The sequence below is a fragment of the Dendropsophus ebraccatus genome, chromosome 3 (genome assembly GCF_027789765.1).
Source record: "Dendropsophus ebraccatus isolate aDenEbr1 chromosome 3, aDenEbr1.pat, whole genome shotgun sequence".
In the NCBI taxonomy this organism is placed as follows: domain Eukaryota; kingdom Metazoa; phylum Chordata; class Amphibia; order Anura; family Hylidae; genus Dendropsophus; species Dendropsophus ebraccatus.
In genome coordinates this window covers 80,402,365-80,418,344 of record NC_091456.1, presented here as the reverse complement: position 1 = coordinate 80,418,344, position 15,980 = coordinate 80,402,365, and the positions used below count along the sequence as shown (strand labels likewise).

Sequence of the window (15,980 nt, the reverse complement as noted above, 5' to 3'; positions counted from 1 at the left end):
CTCACCGGGTTCCTGTGGCGTCTGCTTCAAGCTCGGCTCCAGCAGCCGGCTCAGGATCGCGCCGTCGCTCCGCCCGCCGGAGCCAAGTGACTTCACGGAGACCCGACGGCGTCCCTGACAACCAGGGAGGCCGCAGTCACGTGACGGTCAGTCGGCCGGCACACAGCTGAACGGCCTCTTCGCAGGCTGAGTGACAGATCGTTTGGCCACTCAGCCTGCAATGCCGCAGCTGTTACATAGCTGGATTCAGGAAGCCGGACCAATCAGCCTTTGGTCCGGGCTCCTGATCCAGTTTGAGTTTCAGTCAGTGTCAGCTTACAATTGCTGGTTATTAGGTTCATTCCCTGGTCCCAGCTCTCCCTTGTCTATTCCCGCTTTCCCCGTCCTAATCCCTTCTGACTGCTCGACTCGTTATTCTGACCTGTGACTACTCTTTGTATTACTGATTTTGTACTGCGTTGTCCGTGTGGTTTGACCTGGCTTGTTCACTTCATTTTATTGTGTTTGTCCGTCTGTTTTGTGTTACACGTACCTAGTGTAGGGAACTTCATTGTGGTCGTCCGCGACCACCTAGGGTCGACTGAGGCAATTAGGCAGGGACAGTGGGTGGTTTCAGATCAGGGCCCACTGTCTGGTTGTGTGTGTCCCATTCTGACACTTCCGATGCGGAATCCCACCTGTCTCAGTGTCCCATAGTCTGTCTATGGGAGAGCGCGCTCCATCGCAGCCGCCGCTCTCCGCTCAAAGAAGTGACATGGTGTAATTGTGGTACCTGCTTTGTGTTGTAGCTGGCTGTAATCACCAAATGGTCAGTGACCTGCCGGGTTGTTGAGGGTCCCCTGGGCTTTTTTCATGGTAGTCCTGAGTAGCAACTGACCCACCTGGACTATCAGTACTGCCACCCACAGAAAGGGGAAAAATAACCCAAGGTGTATGGTTTGTGTGTGTATGGGTGCTCGTGCGTATAAAGTATGACTCCCAGTGATATAAAAATAGAACCGCTTTACTGTAAAATTCTTCAGTGGTATAATACACTTCAGTAGAATAGATAAATCTTTACATAGACTTTAGAGCGGGAACTTGGTTATGTTTGAGGAGGTGCTAGGAAAAGTAGAGTAGAAGAAAAGTAGTTGTAGTAGTGCTTGGAGAGTTCAGTAGAGTAACGGAGAAGAGTACGGCAATATACTCTGCCGGAACTTTTTAGAATACTTTGTAGCAAGACGTTTACGTGTACCAGTGTATAGACTATTTCTGACCACTTTCTGCCATACAGTTTTGAGCTACCCATCCTAATAGGGTGATAAAAACCCCAGTCGTGGTTATCTGGGCGAAGCTAAGTTTCTGGGGGTGTCTCAATTACCTGCACTTAGGATACAAAGACCTTCCTTTGGTAGCTTTGTCCTATCCAGGCTAGTTCCTCTTGTGTTTCAGGATACTGCCCTAAATGTTTTAGACTGGTTCACGGCGTGGGTTAGGGGGTTCCTGGACTCTCCTCCCTTTGAGTGTTTATCACTGCATAGTAGATATAGGGGGGCATTTATTAAGTCCGACGTTTTCTGCGCCTGACTTAAAAATGTCCCCGCAGCTCCGGCAATACAGAGATTTATGTAGAGGCGGAATGCCTCTACATAAATTCAGTGCGCGCCGGTGCGCACGGCAGAAAACCTACACAGCTGAGAGCTGGAGTAGATTTTCTTCGTATCTTTCCGAGAAAACAGTGATTAATCGTGCGGATTCCGCGCCCCCCGTTCCGCCCCCTCCACACCTCCTCGGCGTACCCAGCGGAAAGAGCCCATTTGCGAATATTTTATTCACAAATGGCCGTTTTGCGAATAAAATATATTTCATGTACCCACAATCTGTCCCCCCAAACCACTTGTACCTTTGGATAGCTGCTTTTAATCCAGGATCTGTCCTGAAGTCCGTTCGGCAGGGGATGCAGTTATTGTCCATAAAACAACTTTTAATCCGGCAGCGCTGTGTCTAACGGCCGGTGCTTACATTTGAATTTGCATTAGGCTGGCATCACCTCTCCGTCCTTCCTTCCCACAGTCCTCATCATTAGGAATGCTCCAGGAACATTTACTGCTGTTTGACCTTTGCACAGGTGTATTAATGATCCAGGCCATGTTCATTATGCACACAGCTGGGGAATAGGAAGCAATCTGCCTGGAACATTCCTATTGATGAGGAGGGTGGGGAGGAAGGACAGAGAGGTTGTGCCAGCCTAATGCATATACTAATGTAAGCCCCGGCCGTTAGACACAGCGCTGCCAGATTAAAAGTTGTTTTTATGACAATAACTGCATCCCCTGCCAAACGGACCCCAGGACAGATCTTGGATTAAAAGCAGCTATCTGAAGGTACAAGTGGTTTAGGGGGGTCAGATTGTGGGTACAGAGTCGCTTTAAAACTTACCCAGGATAGCCAACTGCTCCAAGTGCCAGCGATTTGGGCAGTGATTCAGGCCAATTTGAGGGTAAAGTACGTAATTCTTTTCCATTGGATATGAAATGTGTGGTCCAGCCTGACTGTGCGACATAATAATCCCCAACAACAAAGGCAGGATTTTTGCATTCCACCACCCTGAATTAAAAACGGGAAAATAATCAAATATAATATTGTTGATTACCATATAGAATTTACTCATGAACCTTGAATACATATTATATTTCTATTGGTTTCAAGCACAAAAATACACAATCACATTCCTATTCCTGAAGCTAAACATAAAGACCCCATTTCTAAAGGGCAAGGGTAGACAAAATGCAACTGTTTACAGTTCTAACTTGTGCTTGAACCACATCACATGACACCCAGTCTCTTCCCCTGGAGTGGAACAGATATCTTGTCTCATTGACTATATCTACACACACACACCACACACACACACACACACACACACACACACACACACACACACAGACACACACATCCACACACAGTGCCTTGTGTTAACTGTTTTTACAGGGATATTATATAGCTAACAGTGGTAGAAAAAGAATCTTACCTGGCAACCTGAGTTCCCATCATGACATCACCTTCTTTCAATGCTTTCTTACTGAATGGTCTAAAAGGTGGAAGTTAGATTGAATATACACATCTTTGTAGCAAAACAATTACCTTGGTCTTAAAATGAGACTAGCACTTTCTCATGCTACTGTAATACAAGACAAAAGTAATATTTCTTTACAGCTTTACCAACAACTTTAAAGGGCTATTTGCAGGTACTGAAGGCCATTGGGAATAGGGCTGAGCGAATTTACAGTACTAGTGAAGCACTTCCCTTGGCTCGGCTATCAAATTGTCAGCCTGGTGCCTTTGAACTCTGTGCTGCTCCGCTCCGGGTGCCTTAAAAAGCTGGATCGAGTCCTAGGAAGCTTCTCCCAGTTCCCAGGACTAAATATATAGTGTTTCCAGGCACCCTGAGTAGAGAGGCACCAGGCTGACAATCTGATGGCGAAGCGCTTCACTAGTCCTGTAAAGTCACTCATCTCTAATTGGGAACCCAAAAACAGTTGAACGGCTATTTTTTGTAGTTTACGGAACTGTTATAGAGATTGATTGGAGTTACATAAACAGTGTAGCAGTTACGTAACAGTGTAGTAACTAAGGGGTTACAGAAACAGCATAGCTGCTACACTGTTTCTATAACTTCCATTAATAGGAGTTATGCAAGCTGCATAAAACTGCATTGGCCGTCAGGAGTAGACAGGAGGGGGCAGCGGCCCTCTATCTTAAGATGGATGTGGGTCAGAGATGGAACCTGCTCTGATCAGACATTTATGGCATATTCTGTGTAAATGCCAAAAATGTTCAAATAGGATTCCGGATGTCATAATGTGATGAGCTTTCTACAGTCATGTATCGCATCACGATGTCATAGAATGTGACCGTACCTGACTTCTGAGAGGGGTATAGTATAGAACAGGGGTACTCAACAACTTTTAGTGAAGGTCCATTTACCGGGGTCTATTGTCAGTAGGAAACGTGTTTAGTTATTTTTCACAAACGTTCTTTTTTTCTCTCTCACCAGCCCTTTGATATTAGGTACAAAGGGGGTGACTGCCCTAGTATTATATAGCCCCCCTGTTGCTCCCCCAGTAGTATATAGCCCCCTTGTGCGTTCTCCCCCAGTAGTATATAGCCCCCCTGTGCATTCTCCCCAGTAGTATATAGCCCCCCTGTGAGCTCTCCCCTGTAGTATATAGCCCCCCTGTGAGCTCTCCCCTGTAGTATATAGCCCCTGTGAGCTCCCCCAGTAGTATATAGCCCCCCTGTAGTATATAGCCCCCCTGTGCGCTCTCCCCCTGTAGTATAAAGCCCCCTGTTAGCTCCCCCAGTAGTATATAGCCCCCCTGTGCCCTCTCCCCTGTAGTATAAAGCCCCCCTGTGCTCTCCCCCTGTAGTATATAGCCCCCAGTAGTATATAGCCCCCTTGTGCACTCTCCTGCTCCCATAAAGCCCCCCTGTGCGCTCCCCCCAATAGTATATAGCCCCCCCAGTAGTATATAGCCCACCTGTGCGCTCTCCCCCTGTAGTATATAGCCCCCTGTGAGCTCCCCCAGTAGTATATAGCCCCCCTGTGCGCTCTCCCCTTATAGATGGCCCCCAGACAAAAAAAAAAACACAACTCACCTAACACCTCTTTCCCCGCTGCGGCTGTCTTCTTTTTTTCTCCTGTCGGCCCGGTCCCCCGCTCTCTGGGGATGTCCCGGGGATTCCCCAGCAGAGCGTGCACCAGTGACCTCAGTGTACGCCGCTGGCCTGTACTGATGCGCGCTCTGCTGGGGAATCCCCGGGACATCCCCAGAGAGCGCATATCAGCCGGGGGCCAAGCCAACACTGCCCCCAGCCCCACAGGCGTACTGAAATCTAAGGACAGTACGCCTATGGGGCGGGAGGCAGTGCGGTGGGAAGCAGGACACATGGGGGCTGTCCCGGGACGGCGGATCCAGGGTGGTTCAGAGGTCTGACCAGGGATCTGGACAGCTGGCCTCTGTGGACCGGGTTCGGACCGCGGTCCACCAGTTGAGGATCCCTGGTATAGAACATACTCAGGTACTCTGAATTTCTTTTGTTCAAAAATGTAAAAATAGGTAACTTTACTTTTACACATTAGACTAAAAAACTCAATTTTAAATATAATGCTTTCTTACCTCATGTATGGATCTACACTCCAAAACTCAGATTCCAGCAATACCTCTGCAAGTGTGCAATGAGAAAAATTACAATACATATAGTAAAGCCACTGTAACTGCATGGGGCCTCATGCATCACAGCAAACAGTCATCTTATATACTTTTCTAGAGAATACCTGGGCCCATAGTATAAGCACTTTATAATATTATAAAAAGAGCTGTAATATTTATGAAGCATGTTGCCTACTGTTGCCTATTATTCAGCAACCACCACTGTTGTTTATGATACATACTGTAGATATGAATATTAACGAAGCTCTATACATAATAAACATATAGTAGTCTAAACATATCCACACTTGTTTTGGGTCATAGACTTTCTTGATCCACGTTAAGACACAGAATATTTTAGTGCAGTATATTTTTCCCTGATACAGCAGCAGCCGAAGGATGAGTGCCAATCCTGCTAATCAGTACTTGTTTGCGGACGCCCATGGCCGACAAATTGTTAAATGTAGAAGGACACTTACAGCAGGTTAGAATACTCTAACTTTCTGTTATGTTCCCATAGGGTACAGAACACTGAGATAGAACATGATTTTCTTACCTTCATCCTCTGCACTGTCTTCGGTAAATCCTAACTTTATTAAATGTGCAAATGAGGCAGTTTGATGCACTGAGGGAAGGCCTCATGAATATAGGGGCGGAACCAGTGGCGTAGCTATAGGGCTCACTATGGTTGCCATGGTGACCAGGCCCCTAGCTACAGGGGGCCCGCTGGGCTCCTTCGCCACTTCCTGCCTTTCTACATTTCTCCCTAATCAGTTGTGATAATGGCAGCCGAATCGGGAGAACTGCACTGAGCCTGCAAGCTGCCTAACGCTGCAGTGTGGGGTCCTGATTCCTCCCAATCACCTGTTTCCTGCTCCTCTCTGCTGTCCATGCAGGAGGGAGGGGGACGGGCGGGAGAGCATGGTCCGGCATCAGGAGGAAGAGGAGGCAGGAGAAGGGAGGCATGGAGCTGCTGTTAAAGTTTCCTCCTAATAAGTAAGTGTCTCTGGGCTGTGTGTCTGTGTGTGTGTGTCTGTGTGTGCCTGTGTCTGTGTGTGCTGTGTGTGTGTGTGTGTGTGTGTCTGTGTGTGCTCTGTGTGCTGTGTGTTGTGTCTTTGCGCTGTGTGTTGTGTCTGTGTGCTGTCTGTGTGTCTGTGTGTGTGTGTGTGTCTGTGTGCTGTGTGTGTAAGTATGGAGCCAATAAAAATAATTAAAACATACCAACTTGCTGTTCTTACTGTGTATTAAAAGGGTACTCTCGGCCTGGGGGTACTTTTGAGGATCGCCGGGGAGGGGGTGGAAATTGAACCCAGAGGTCACTTACCTACCCTGTTCCAGCACCAGTGCCCAGATCGCGCCGCCCAGCACTGCTGTCCCGCGGCCACTTTCTGATCAGAGCTGCCGCATGAGATGTGAAATCTCAAGGCAGCTCTGCCATTTAGCGGCCGAGGCGAGACTCCGCTACGACCGCTGATTGGCAAAGCTGCCTTGAGACATCACGGCTCATGTGGCAGCTCTGACTAGGAAGCGGCCGCGGGACGGGAGTACTGGGCGGCACGATCTGGGAACTGGATTCTAAAGGAGCCGCGTCATAGAGGGGAGGGAATTCCCTCCCACTGGGGGGCGGGCCGGCCTCCCTCCTGTGCTTCAGCACCGGCCCGGGACCCATGAATAGAACGGCGCTATACACGGGAAATGGGCCCCAGTTCCAAAAAGGCACTGGCTTCCCCGTGACGGCACCGTTCGATCCGTGGGTCAGAATAAAGAGGATATACCTGATGGTACATCCTCTTTAAGTTTAGAAAGGATGTTAGTATCCCCAGGAACATAAACTGTATGGCCCAACAAAGAGGAAAAGACTTTCCAGATATAAATATATAGCATTAGTGACCGGCTTATGGCTCTCATATGGGGTGTTGATCACCTCCATAGAAAGTCCTTTTCCTGAGTACATGTCATGAGACATGCTGAGAGGTGTATGTTGTGAAGGTTCAGATGTAAAAAGGGACACTGAACAAGATTGTCTCAGGATAATAGAAATGGAATTGAAAGTCTACTACCAGTTGTTCCAGAAAACCAAACCAGCCTCTTGGCAAAAATTGACTTCTAAGAACGACCTCAATCTTTTGTAGAACTTTGGAGAGGAGGGGGGTTGGAAGGAAAGTATATGCCAGATTGAATCCCCATTCAGAGAAAAGAATGCAAGTACTTTATGGTTCTTTCCATTGGCAAGAGAATCCCTCCTCCTTGAAGCACCAATCTCCTGGGTCTAGGCTGTGTCCACTTAGAATGTCTAAGAACATTCTCAGAGCTTGCAACTTGTGTTGCACAAAGGGACAGAAACCATCACTCCTGTGGCTAATTAAAGGTATAATAGGTACTTCCATCCACTGACCTCCACCGTGTTCAGCCTCCAAACCATGTATCGAATATGTAAGGGAAGGTGCAATCCAACTATTGTAAACATATTGCTATATTTACAACAGTTCTAAAATCATGAAATAGTACTTATGGTCCAGGTATCTTCCAGTATGAAGATTTTCATTTTATTCCATTTGCAATAACAGTCAATACAGAGAATATTGGCTCAGGGCTGTAGTCTTTTATGGGAACACGCAGAGACGTTTCGGAGGTACACGCCTCCTTCCTCCACATGAGGATACCTGATACCTGAACAGTGAGTACTACTTCACGATTATAGTACCGTTGGACTGCACATTCCTATGCAAATAGGGACAGAACATGTTTTTTATTTCCATTTGAATAGTTTTACGGACAGGTATTGGAGGATTTTTTTTTAACCCCCCCTGATGCTTGTGATGGGTAATTGTTGTCATGCTGTCAGACAAAATCCAAACTTGCAGCATGAAATCTGCTGTGATTCCTTTATATGTGAAGCTACCCATAGGCTATGTTTCCACCAAGTAAAAATAGCGGCCGTTTTTCTTGGACAGCCATCATTTCACAGGCGTTGTCATAAAATAAGGACTATTATTTGCTATGAAATAACGGCTTTCCAAGAAAATTTTTACCTAATGGGTACAAAGTCTCAAGAATATTAGTGAAAAACAAACACACATTCAAGAATACAGTACTTTTCCAAAACGGTACCTTACCTCCATCTTTAACTGGTGGCAACTCCTTCTCAACAAGTTTGAAGTCTTCTAGTTTTGGAATTCCTTCGAAGTGCCTCACCATAGTCCAAGATTTTGATATGACCATTTTTAACACTATATACACATTACAAAAAAAAAAAAAGAAATCAAACAAACTCGATGATAGCTATACAATATACATTGTCTATTTCTGAACACACAAGTAAATAAGTAATTTAAAAGGTTATAAGATGTTAAGAGGTTATACTCCTGCAGCCTGAGAGTAGGGATGAGCGAGCCGAACCGTTACGAACCAGATTCGTTACGAACTTTGCAAAAAGTTCGGTTCGGTACCGAACCGAACTTTCAAAAAGTTTGTGACGAAGTTTGTTAAAATCGCAACGGCGTCGCAAAACTGTACTTTAATCAGAGAATATAACAGGCTACAAGGGATTATTACTCCTATAATCCTTTGTATCCTGTTATGTGAATATCAAGGTGTGTGACGTCACTCCAGGAACAGGAAGTGCCTGAGCGTCCATGCTCTTTCTCATTGTGTGCAGACTGCAGAGAGAGAGGAGGTGTACGTTAGGCAGAGAGGGAAAACACATAGATTACATTTCAAAACAACTGGATAAGTACAGGGAGAGATAGAGAAGGAGTATATATTGTTTGTGAGAGAAACCGGAGAGAGGAAGATAAAAAAAAAAAAATCGCAAGATCCAGGGAAAGCTTGATAAGCTCATACATAGTGAAAGAGGCTGAGAAATCAAGAGTTAGGTAGAGAGATGGAGAGATAGCCATCTAACTCAAAAATCGTGATATCTAGGGAGAGATAGGGAGATAAAAAAAAAAAATAGGGAGAGAAAAGTGAGAAGAGTCACTCAGGACACATAGCATTGAACCAGCTACTGTTCCGTGACAGAGAGGAGACGCTAGACGTTTGTCTGTTTGTGATCAGCTGTTGTAGGTGACGCTAAGTCAGCGCCTCACAAAAGCTGTCCGTTTGTGCTCTGCTGGTTGCCGTTAACCCCGGCTAGCTGCCCGCAGCCAAAAAAGTTTAAAAAAAACCTTAAAAAAAAATAAAAATTGGTTTGTTTGTTATCAGCTGTTGTAGGTGACGCTAAGTCAGCGCCTCATAAAAGCTGTCCATTTGTGCTCTGCTGGTTGCCGTCAAACCCCTCTAGCCACCGACAACCAAAAAAGTTTCAAAAAAAACCTTAAAAAAAAATAAAAAAAGTTTGTTTGTTTGTTTGTGATCAGCTGTTCTATTTGAGGCGAAGTCAGCGCCCCACAAAAGCTGTCCGTTTGTGCTCTGCTGGTTGCCATCAAACCCCTCTAGCCACCCGCAACCAAAAAAGTAAAAAAAAAAAAACCTTCAAAAAAAATAAAAAAAAAGTTTGTTTGTTTGTTTGTTTGTGATCAGCTGTTCTATTTGAGGCGAAGTCAGCGCCCCACAAAAGCTGTCTTTTTGTGCTCTGCTGGTTGCCGTCAAACCCCTCACGCCACCAGCAACCAAAAAAGTTTAAAAAAAAAAAAAACTTAAAAAAAAAAAGTTTGTTTGTTTGTTTGTGATCAGCTGTTCTATTTGAGGCAAAGTCAGCGCCCCACAAAAGCTGTCCATTTGTGCTCTGCTGGTTGCCGTCAAACCCCTCTAGCCAAAAAAGTTGAAAAAAAAAAAAAATAGTTTTTTTGGGATAACCTGTAAATTTCTGCTTTGCTGGGTGCCTCCAACCCACAAAGCAATAGTCACTGAAAATTTGTGCCTTCTGCCCAATAGATTATTTCTTTTTCAAAATTTACACCAACCAAAGAACTATGTCCAAGCGTCCTACTTCCAGCACTTCCCAGGCAAGGACTGCAACGGCAGGCGGTGAGGGTAGGAGAAGTGGCAGCACCAGGCCCGGTGGCAGCCGGGGCAACAGGCGTGGCAGCAGGGTGCAGCTACCCCACACAGCCAGCGGTTCTAGATTGGCTTACCCAATCCTCCACTTCCACCGCCCAAAGCTCCCAAACGAGGTCGGCTGGATCATCCGACACCACCCTTACATGGGAGGGTCAGCGACAGTCCTCTGCCCCGTCCCCTGTTATTACTATGCCACCCACCTCTGGGGCACCTTCTGCCAGGGAACTGTTGGCAAATCTTGATCTGCCTTTGGATTCTCTACCACTTTTTAGTGATGATGATGAGGAGGATGAGGTAGTCCACCAAAGGCAGCAGGTGGAACGTGCAGAGACTGCAGAGGAGGTGGTGGCTGTAAGCCAGGGAGGGGCATCCAGTGCCACACCTGAGATCCTGTCCCAGCCACTGGAGGACAGTAGCAGTGGTGGTGATGATGATGTCGCCGATCGGACGTGGCGCCCCCAAGCACCATTATCCTCAGTGTCATCAGGGGAGGAAAGTGTGGTGCTACCGAAGCAGCAACATCCCACTGGTGCAAGGAAGCGAGGCACAAGAGGGAGGGGTAGAAGACAACCTACCAGGCAGAGTCACTCACCTCCAAGCCTTGGTCCTGAGAGGGGACCATCAGGCAGCAGTGGCAGCCAACAGGCCGCAAGACCCCCCGTGGCTGGCAGCAAACCACGGTCCTCTGTCGTCTGCCAGTTCTTTCGGCTGGGGGACAGATAAGCACATCTCTCTGTGCCTGCTGTGCAATGAGAGGGTCAGTCGTGGCAGGGGTGATAATCTTGGGACAACATCCATGAGGAAGCACATGGAAAGGCAATACCAATCAGGATGCACCATACACTGCAGATCCCATCATGCAGCATCCTGTCACTCCAACTCAGGCCTCATCAGCCTCAGTTGCCAGCAGCAGCACAGTCTCACTGCCATGTACACCCCTAATGAGGCAGCAATCCCTGACCGAGTCCATGGGCAAACGTCAGGTGTACTCCAGCAGCCATCCCATGGCACAGAAACTGGCCGGACACCTGGTTAAGGTGCTTCAGTCCCTGCCATTTAATCTTGTGGACTCCCAGCCTTTCAGGGATTTCATGGCGTGTGCGCACCCCAGATGGCGAGTCCCCAGCCGCCTCTACTTCTCGAGTAAAGCTGTCCCATCACTGCACAGTTATGTGAAGAGAAAGGTTGGCGACTCATTGGGACTCTCGGTGTCCAAGACCGTGCACCTGAGTGCTGATGTCTGGTCCTCTAATTATGGGCAAGGCCAGTACATGGCAGTTACTGCCCATTGGGTCAACATCCTCCCAGGAGACCATCAGGAAGTTGCCCCATTCTTGCCACTGTCACCTCCACGGTGCTTTAGGGGGCCAGCAGCGGGTAGCATAAGTTCTGCCTCCACCACCACTGCAGTCCAACCTGACCCAGTGTCTTACCACCGATGTCAGGCCCGCCGCTCTCAGGCTGTCCTCCATTTGGTGAGCCTGGGTCAACGAAGCCACAGTGGGCAGGAGCTCCTCCGGACCATCAGGGAGGAGATAGCTGAATGGCTGACCCCACGTCGACTAACGGTGGGAAGTGTCGTAGCGGACAACGGGAGGAACATTGTCTCTGCAGTTCAGCGGGGAGGGCTGACTCATACACCTTGTATGGCACATGTGATCAACCTCATAGTGCACAGGTTTCTCTGATCATTTCATAAACTACATGACCTTCTGAGGATGTCACGTAGAGTGTGCAAACATTTCAGCCACTCCTACGCTGCAAGGAGCACCCTGCTCAGAATACAGAGACAGCACGGCATGCCCCAACATCGGCTAATCTGCGACGTGCCAACCCGCTGGAATTCTGCCCTCCATATGCTCGACCGCCTGTACGAGCAAAGGTCAGCCGTAACAGACTACCTCATGGGGTAATCAGGCAGCTTCACGCCACACTGCGACTTCCAAGTAACACACTGGCAGTTAATGCGGGAAGTCTGCCAATTGTTAATCGCTTTTGAGGACGCAACTCTCTTTGTGAGCAGGCAGGACTATGGGATCAATGACATCATCCCACTCCTCCATGTTCTGGAAAGTGCGCTGAGCAACATCATCAGCGAGGATTCCCAGGCCACAACTCCAAGGCTGAACATCGCCTTGAGCCCAGAGCTGGATGAAGTGCAGATGGAGGTTGAGGAGGAGGAAGATGTCTACGCCCAGCCATTCCGCACACCGCCACCAGGCTTCTCTGCCTCTCCATCACAGGAGGAGATGGAGGATGAGGTGGTAGAGGAAGAGGAGGAAGACCCCAGCAGACCCTGGAACTACACTAAGGACAGTGGAGAGGAAAGGCGGTCATTGTCCTTGGTGCAGATGGCAAGGTGTCTGCGGGAGTGTCTGCGCAATGATAGCCGGATTGTAGACATCCGCCAGAGGCACCAATACTGGCTGGCCACCCTGTTGGACCCTCGCTTCCGCCGCAAAATGGCAGAATTCTTCCCGCCATCACAGAGGGAGGCTAAAATGGTGTACTACAGGGACATGCTCACCAGTCAGTTGGTCTCAACTTACCTGCGAGACCAGCCAGGTTCCCAGGCAACATCCTCTGGGGGGGGAACCAGCGCGCTCCACTCCCACCACCACTAGTCGAGGGATCAGAAGTCGCTACAGCCTGCAAGCCCTCATGAGCGATTTCATGCAGCCAGCTGGTGAAGAAAGGACACAGCACCGGACTCATGGCGTGGACCAGCATGAGCTCAGCCACCAGGTCACTGCCTACCTTGATTTTACCCAGCCCCAAAGTGTCACCGACCCCGTGCAGTACTGGGTAGAAAAACTCGAGATTTGGCCTCAACTGGCAGAGTTTGCCTTGGCTCTGCTGTCCTGCCCAGCCAGTAGTGTGGCGTCAGAGAGGGTATTTAGTGCGGCGGGTAACATCTTAACACCGCAAGAAACGAGGCTCTCTTGCCACAGTGTGGAGATGCTCACTTTTGTTAAGATGAATTGTGCCTGGATTTCATCGGATTATACCACCCCCCTGCCTGATGTGAATGACTAAGTCATCAGTCACCCGTCTTGCATGGCAATCCGTGTGTCAAGAAATTGACCTTGATATCCTAAATATGTGCCCAATGTAAAAATCCGTAATTTAACTTAAGTAATGTTCCCCCCTTAGACCCCAAATTTTTTAAAAAAAATCACCTTAAAAATTCCCAACTTAATTCGGATACATTTGAAATAACAGATCCCCATATCCAAATTTGATGCCCATGGTGTGTTGGCCATTTAACATCTCCACACCAGATTAATGCCTCACACCAGTGCACCGTCCAACGCATACCCCAAGAACAGTAGCAACCCTAAAATAATCCCCACGACTATGCTTCAAAAAGTGTGGTTTTCACCTTTTGTGAACTATAGCCGTGGGGTTCTATCCCTGGCACCCGTGCCAAGGAACACTACTCACCGTTTTGTGAGTGGGTACTAACTGTTTTTGAGGTATTTTGTGGATATCATGAGAGTAGTGAAATCTTGCACCGCAAATCCCGATGGGGTTCTTCTGTGTGCAAATTATTTCACGCCTCTCATGCAGTCACGCGTGGAATAAGGCTGTCTATGGGGTATATATCACGGAGGCTGCTGTCCTTCAACTGTGATATAAAAAACCACCACAGTTAGTTACAGCAACAAACTGTTGCTGAAAGGCAGGTTATCTTGCCTTCTTTACGGGTGCCTTTACAATAGGAGGCTTTTTTGTGGTTCCCTGCTGGCTAAATTCCACAGCCCATCGTTGGCTGATTTTATGCCACCTTCAGTACTATGGGGCTGGGCGCAAATACCCAGTTCAGCGCAGAACTGCGTATGTCCGGCCGGCACCCTAGTACTGAATGCCATTTGGTGAACGGTATAAAAAGGCCCTGTGGATTTTACTCAGCAGACCCGCAGCCACATGTGAAGGTACCCATAGTATGAGGTTTTTTGGGAGTGACAAAAGCGAGGGTGGGAGGTCACTCCCATACCCCATCAGGGGTTTTTCCCCTACCCACTTTAAAAGATAAGTCCAGGCAGTCAATAACTTTCTGTACCCTTACTTGACCCAGAAACGTATTAATTGACCGGACTTATCCTTTAAGCCAGCTGGTGACAGCACTTAAAAAACACAAAAGCATACATCCATTGGATTGGACGCTACACTCGGTTAGGACATCAAACTGGTGTTAAGAAAAAAAAAAATATATATGTGTGTATCGCCAACAGCCATAGGCCCAGATTCAACAGGTTTGACACCAGAGTAGTTGCGTCAATTTGTAAAGCAAGTGCCAGTGAGGTGTCAATTTAATGAAAATTGGACACAAATTTTTGGATAATGGAACTGGGGTAAAGCCTTCTTGAATCTGTACCTTTTTAAATGTCCTTTCTTCACCTCATGCATTCTGAGGGTGAGGTTCTCTGTCTATTTTACCGCATCCGTATCCTGCTAGACTAGGTGTAATGTTAGAGGGGGTGTTTTTTAACGTTGACTGTCCTGTGCTGAACTCTGCATTAACATGTTAATGAATGATTTTTACACACATGCATATCCTTAGCTTCAAACTTTAGTTGTCTGTACTTGGTCCTTCTGGGTCCAAAAGAATACTACTCCTACTAATGCCCCCACAGTCAATTGTTTATTTGGAAACATACTGGGTGGAAGCTGCCTTCTCAACTTGTCTGTTTGTAACAATACTAGCCTGAGAGCCATCAACTGCTGCCTTCTCCTGGTCCTCAACTGGTCTGTTTTAAATAATACTGACATGGAATCAATCAAATGCTGCCTCCTCCTCCTCAAGTAGCCGCTCCTCAATAATACTGGCCTGGAATTGATCAACTGCTGCCTCTTCCAGCTGCTCAAGTAGTCTGTTTTTAATTATACTGGGCTGGAATCGATCAACTGCTGCCTCCTCGTCCTCAATTAGCCTCTCCTCCATAATCCTGGCCTGGAATAGATAAACTGCTGCTGCCTCCTCCTCAAGTAGCCTCTCCTCGATAATACTGGCCTGGAATCAATCAACCGCTGCCTCCTCCTGCTGCTCAAGTAGTCTGTTTTTAATTATACTGGCCTGTAATCGATTAACTGCTGCCTCATCCTCCTCAAGTAGCCTCTCATCAATAATACTGGCCTGGAATCAATCAACTGCTGCCTCCTCCTGCTCTTCTAGGACACTCTTTTTAATTATACTGGCCCGTATAATCGATCAACTGCTGCCTCATCCTCCTGCTCTTCTAGTAGTCTCTTATTAATTATACTGGCCTGTAATCGATCAACTGCTGCCTCATCCTCCTCATGTAGCCTCTCCTCGATTATACTGGCCTGAAATCAATCAACTGCTGCCTCCTCCTGCTCTTCTAGTAGTCTCTTTTTAATTAGACTGGCCTGTAATCAATCAACTGCTGCCTCATCCTCCTCAAGTAGCCTCTCCTCGATAATACTGGTCTGGAATCAATCAACTGCTGCCTCCTCCTGCTCTTCTAGTAGTGTCTTTTTAATTATACTGGCCTGGAATCAATCAACTGCTGCCTCCTCCTGCTCTTCTAGTAGTCTCTTTTTAATTAGACTGGCCTGTAATCGATCAACTGCTGCCTCATCCTCCTCAAGTAGCCTCTCCTCGATAATACTGGCCTGTAATCGATCAACTGCTGCCTCATCCTCCTCAAGTAGCCTCTCCTCGATAAGACTGGCCTGGAATCGATAAACTGCTGCCTCATCCTCCTCAAGTAGCCTCTCCTCAATAATACTGGCCTGGAATCGATCAACTGCTGTCTCATCCTC

At 47.5% G+C, this 15,980-nt stretch overlaps 1 protein-coding gene across 4 annotated transcripts in view; it reads right to left on the bottom strand.

The window, feature by feature from the left end:
* The window catches only part of LOC138785777 (prostaglandin reductase 1-like), an 83,961-nt gene that overhangs the window by 15,282 nt on the left and 52,699 nt on the right, over positions 1-15,980 (bottom strand). The window contains exons 1-4 of one of the 4 annotated variants that reach the window (XM_069962096.1): positions 8,309-8,416; positions 5,160-5,205; positions 3,011-3,070; positions 2,419-2,586 (exon numbers count right to left, since the gene is read on the bottom strand). The exons of 1 other annotated variant lie outside the window; for it this stretch is intronic. In XM_069962096.1, the coding sequence (XP_069818197.1) occupies positions 2,419-2,586; positions 3,011-3,070; positions 5,160-5,205; positions 8,309-8,414 (380 nt within the window). In that variant the 5' untranslated portion in view covers positions 8,415-8,416. Of the gene's footprint in view, positions 1-2,418; positions 2,587-3,010; positions 3,071-5,159; positions 5,206-5,748; positions 5,861-8,308; positions 8,417-15,980 lie in introns of those variants that run through there. 2 more of the 4 variants (XM_069962097.1, XM_069962098.1) reach the window with 2 other exon arrangements.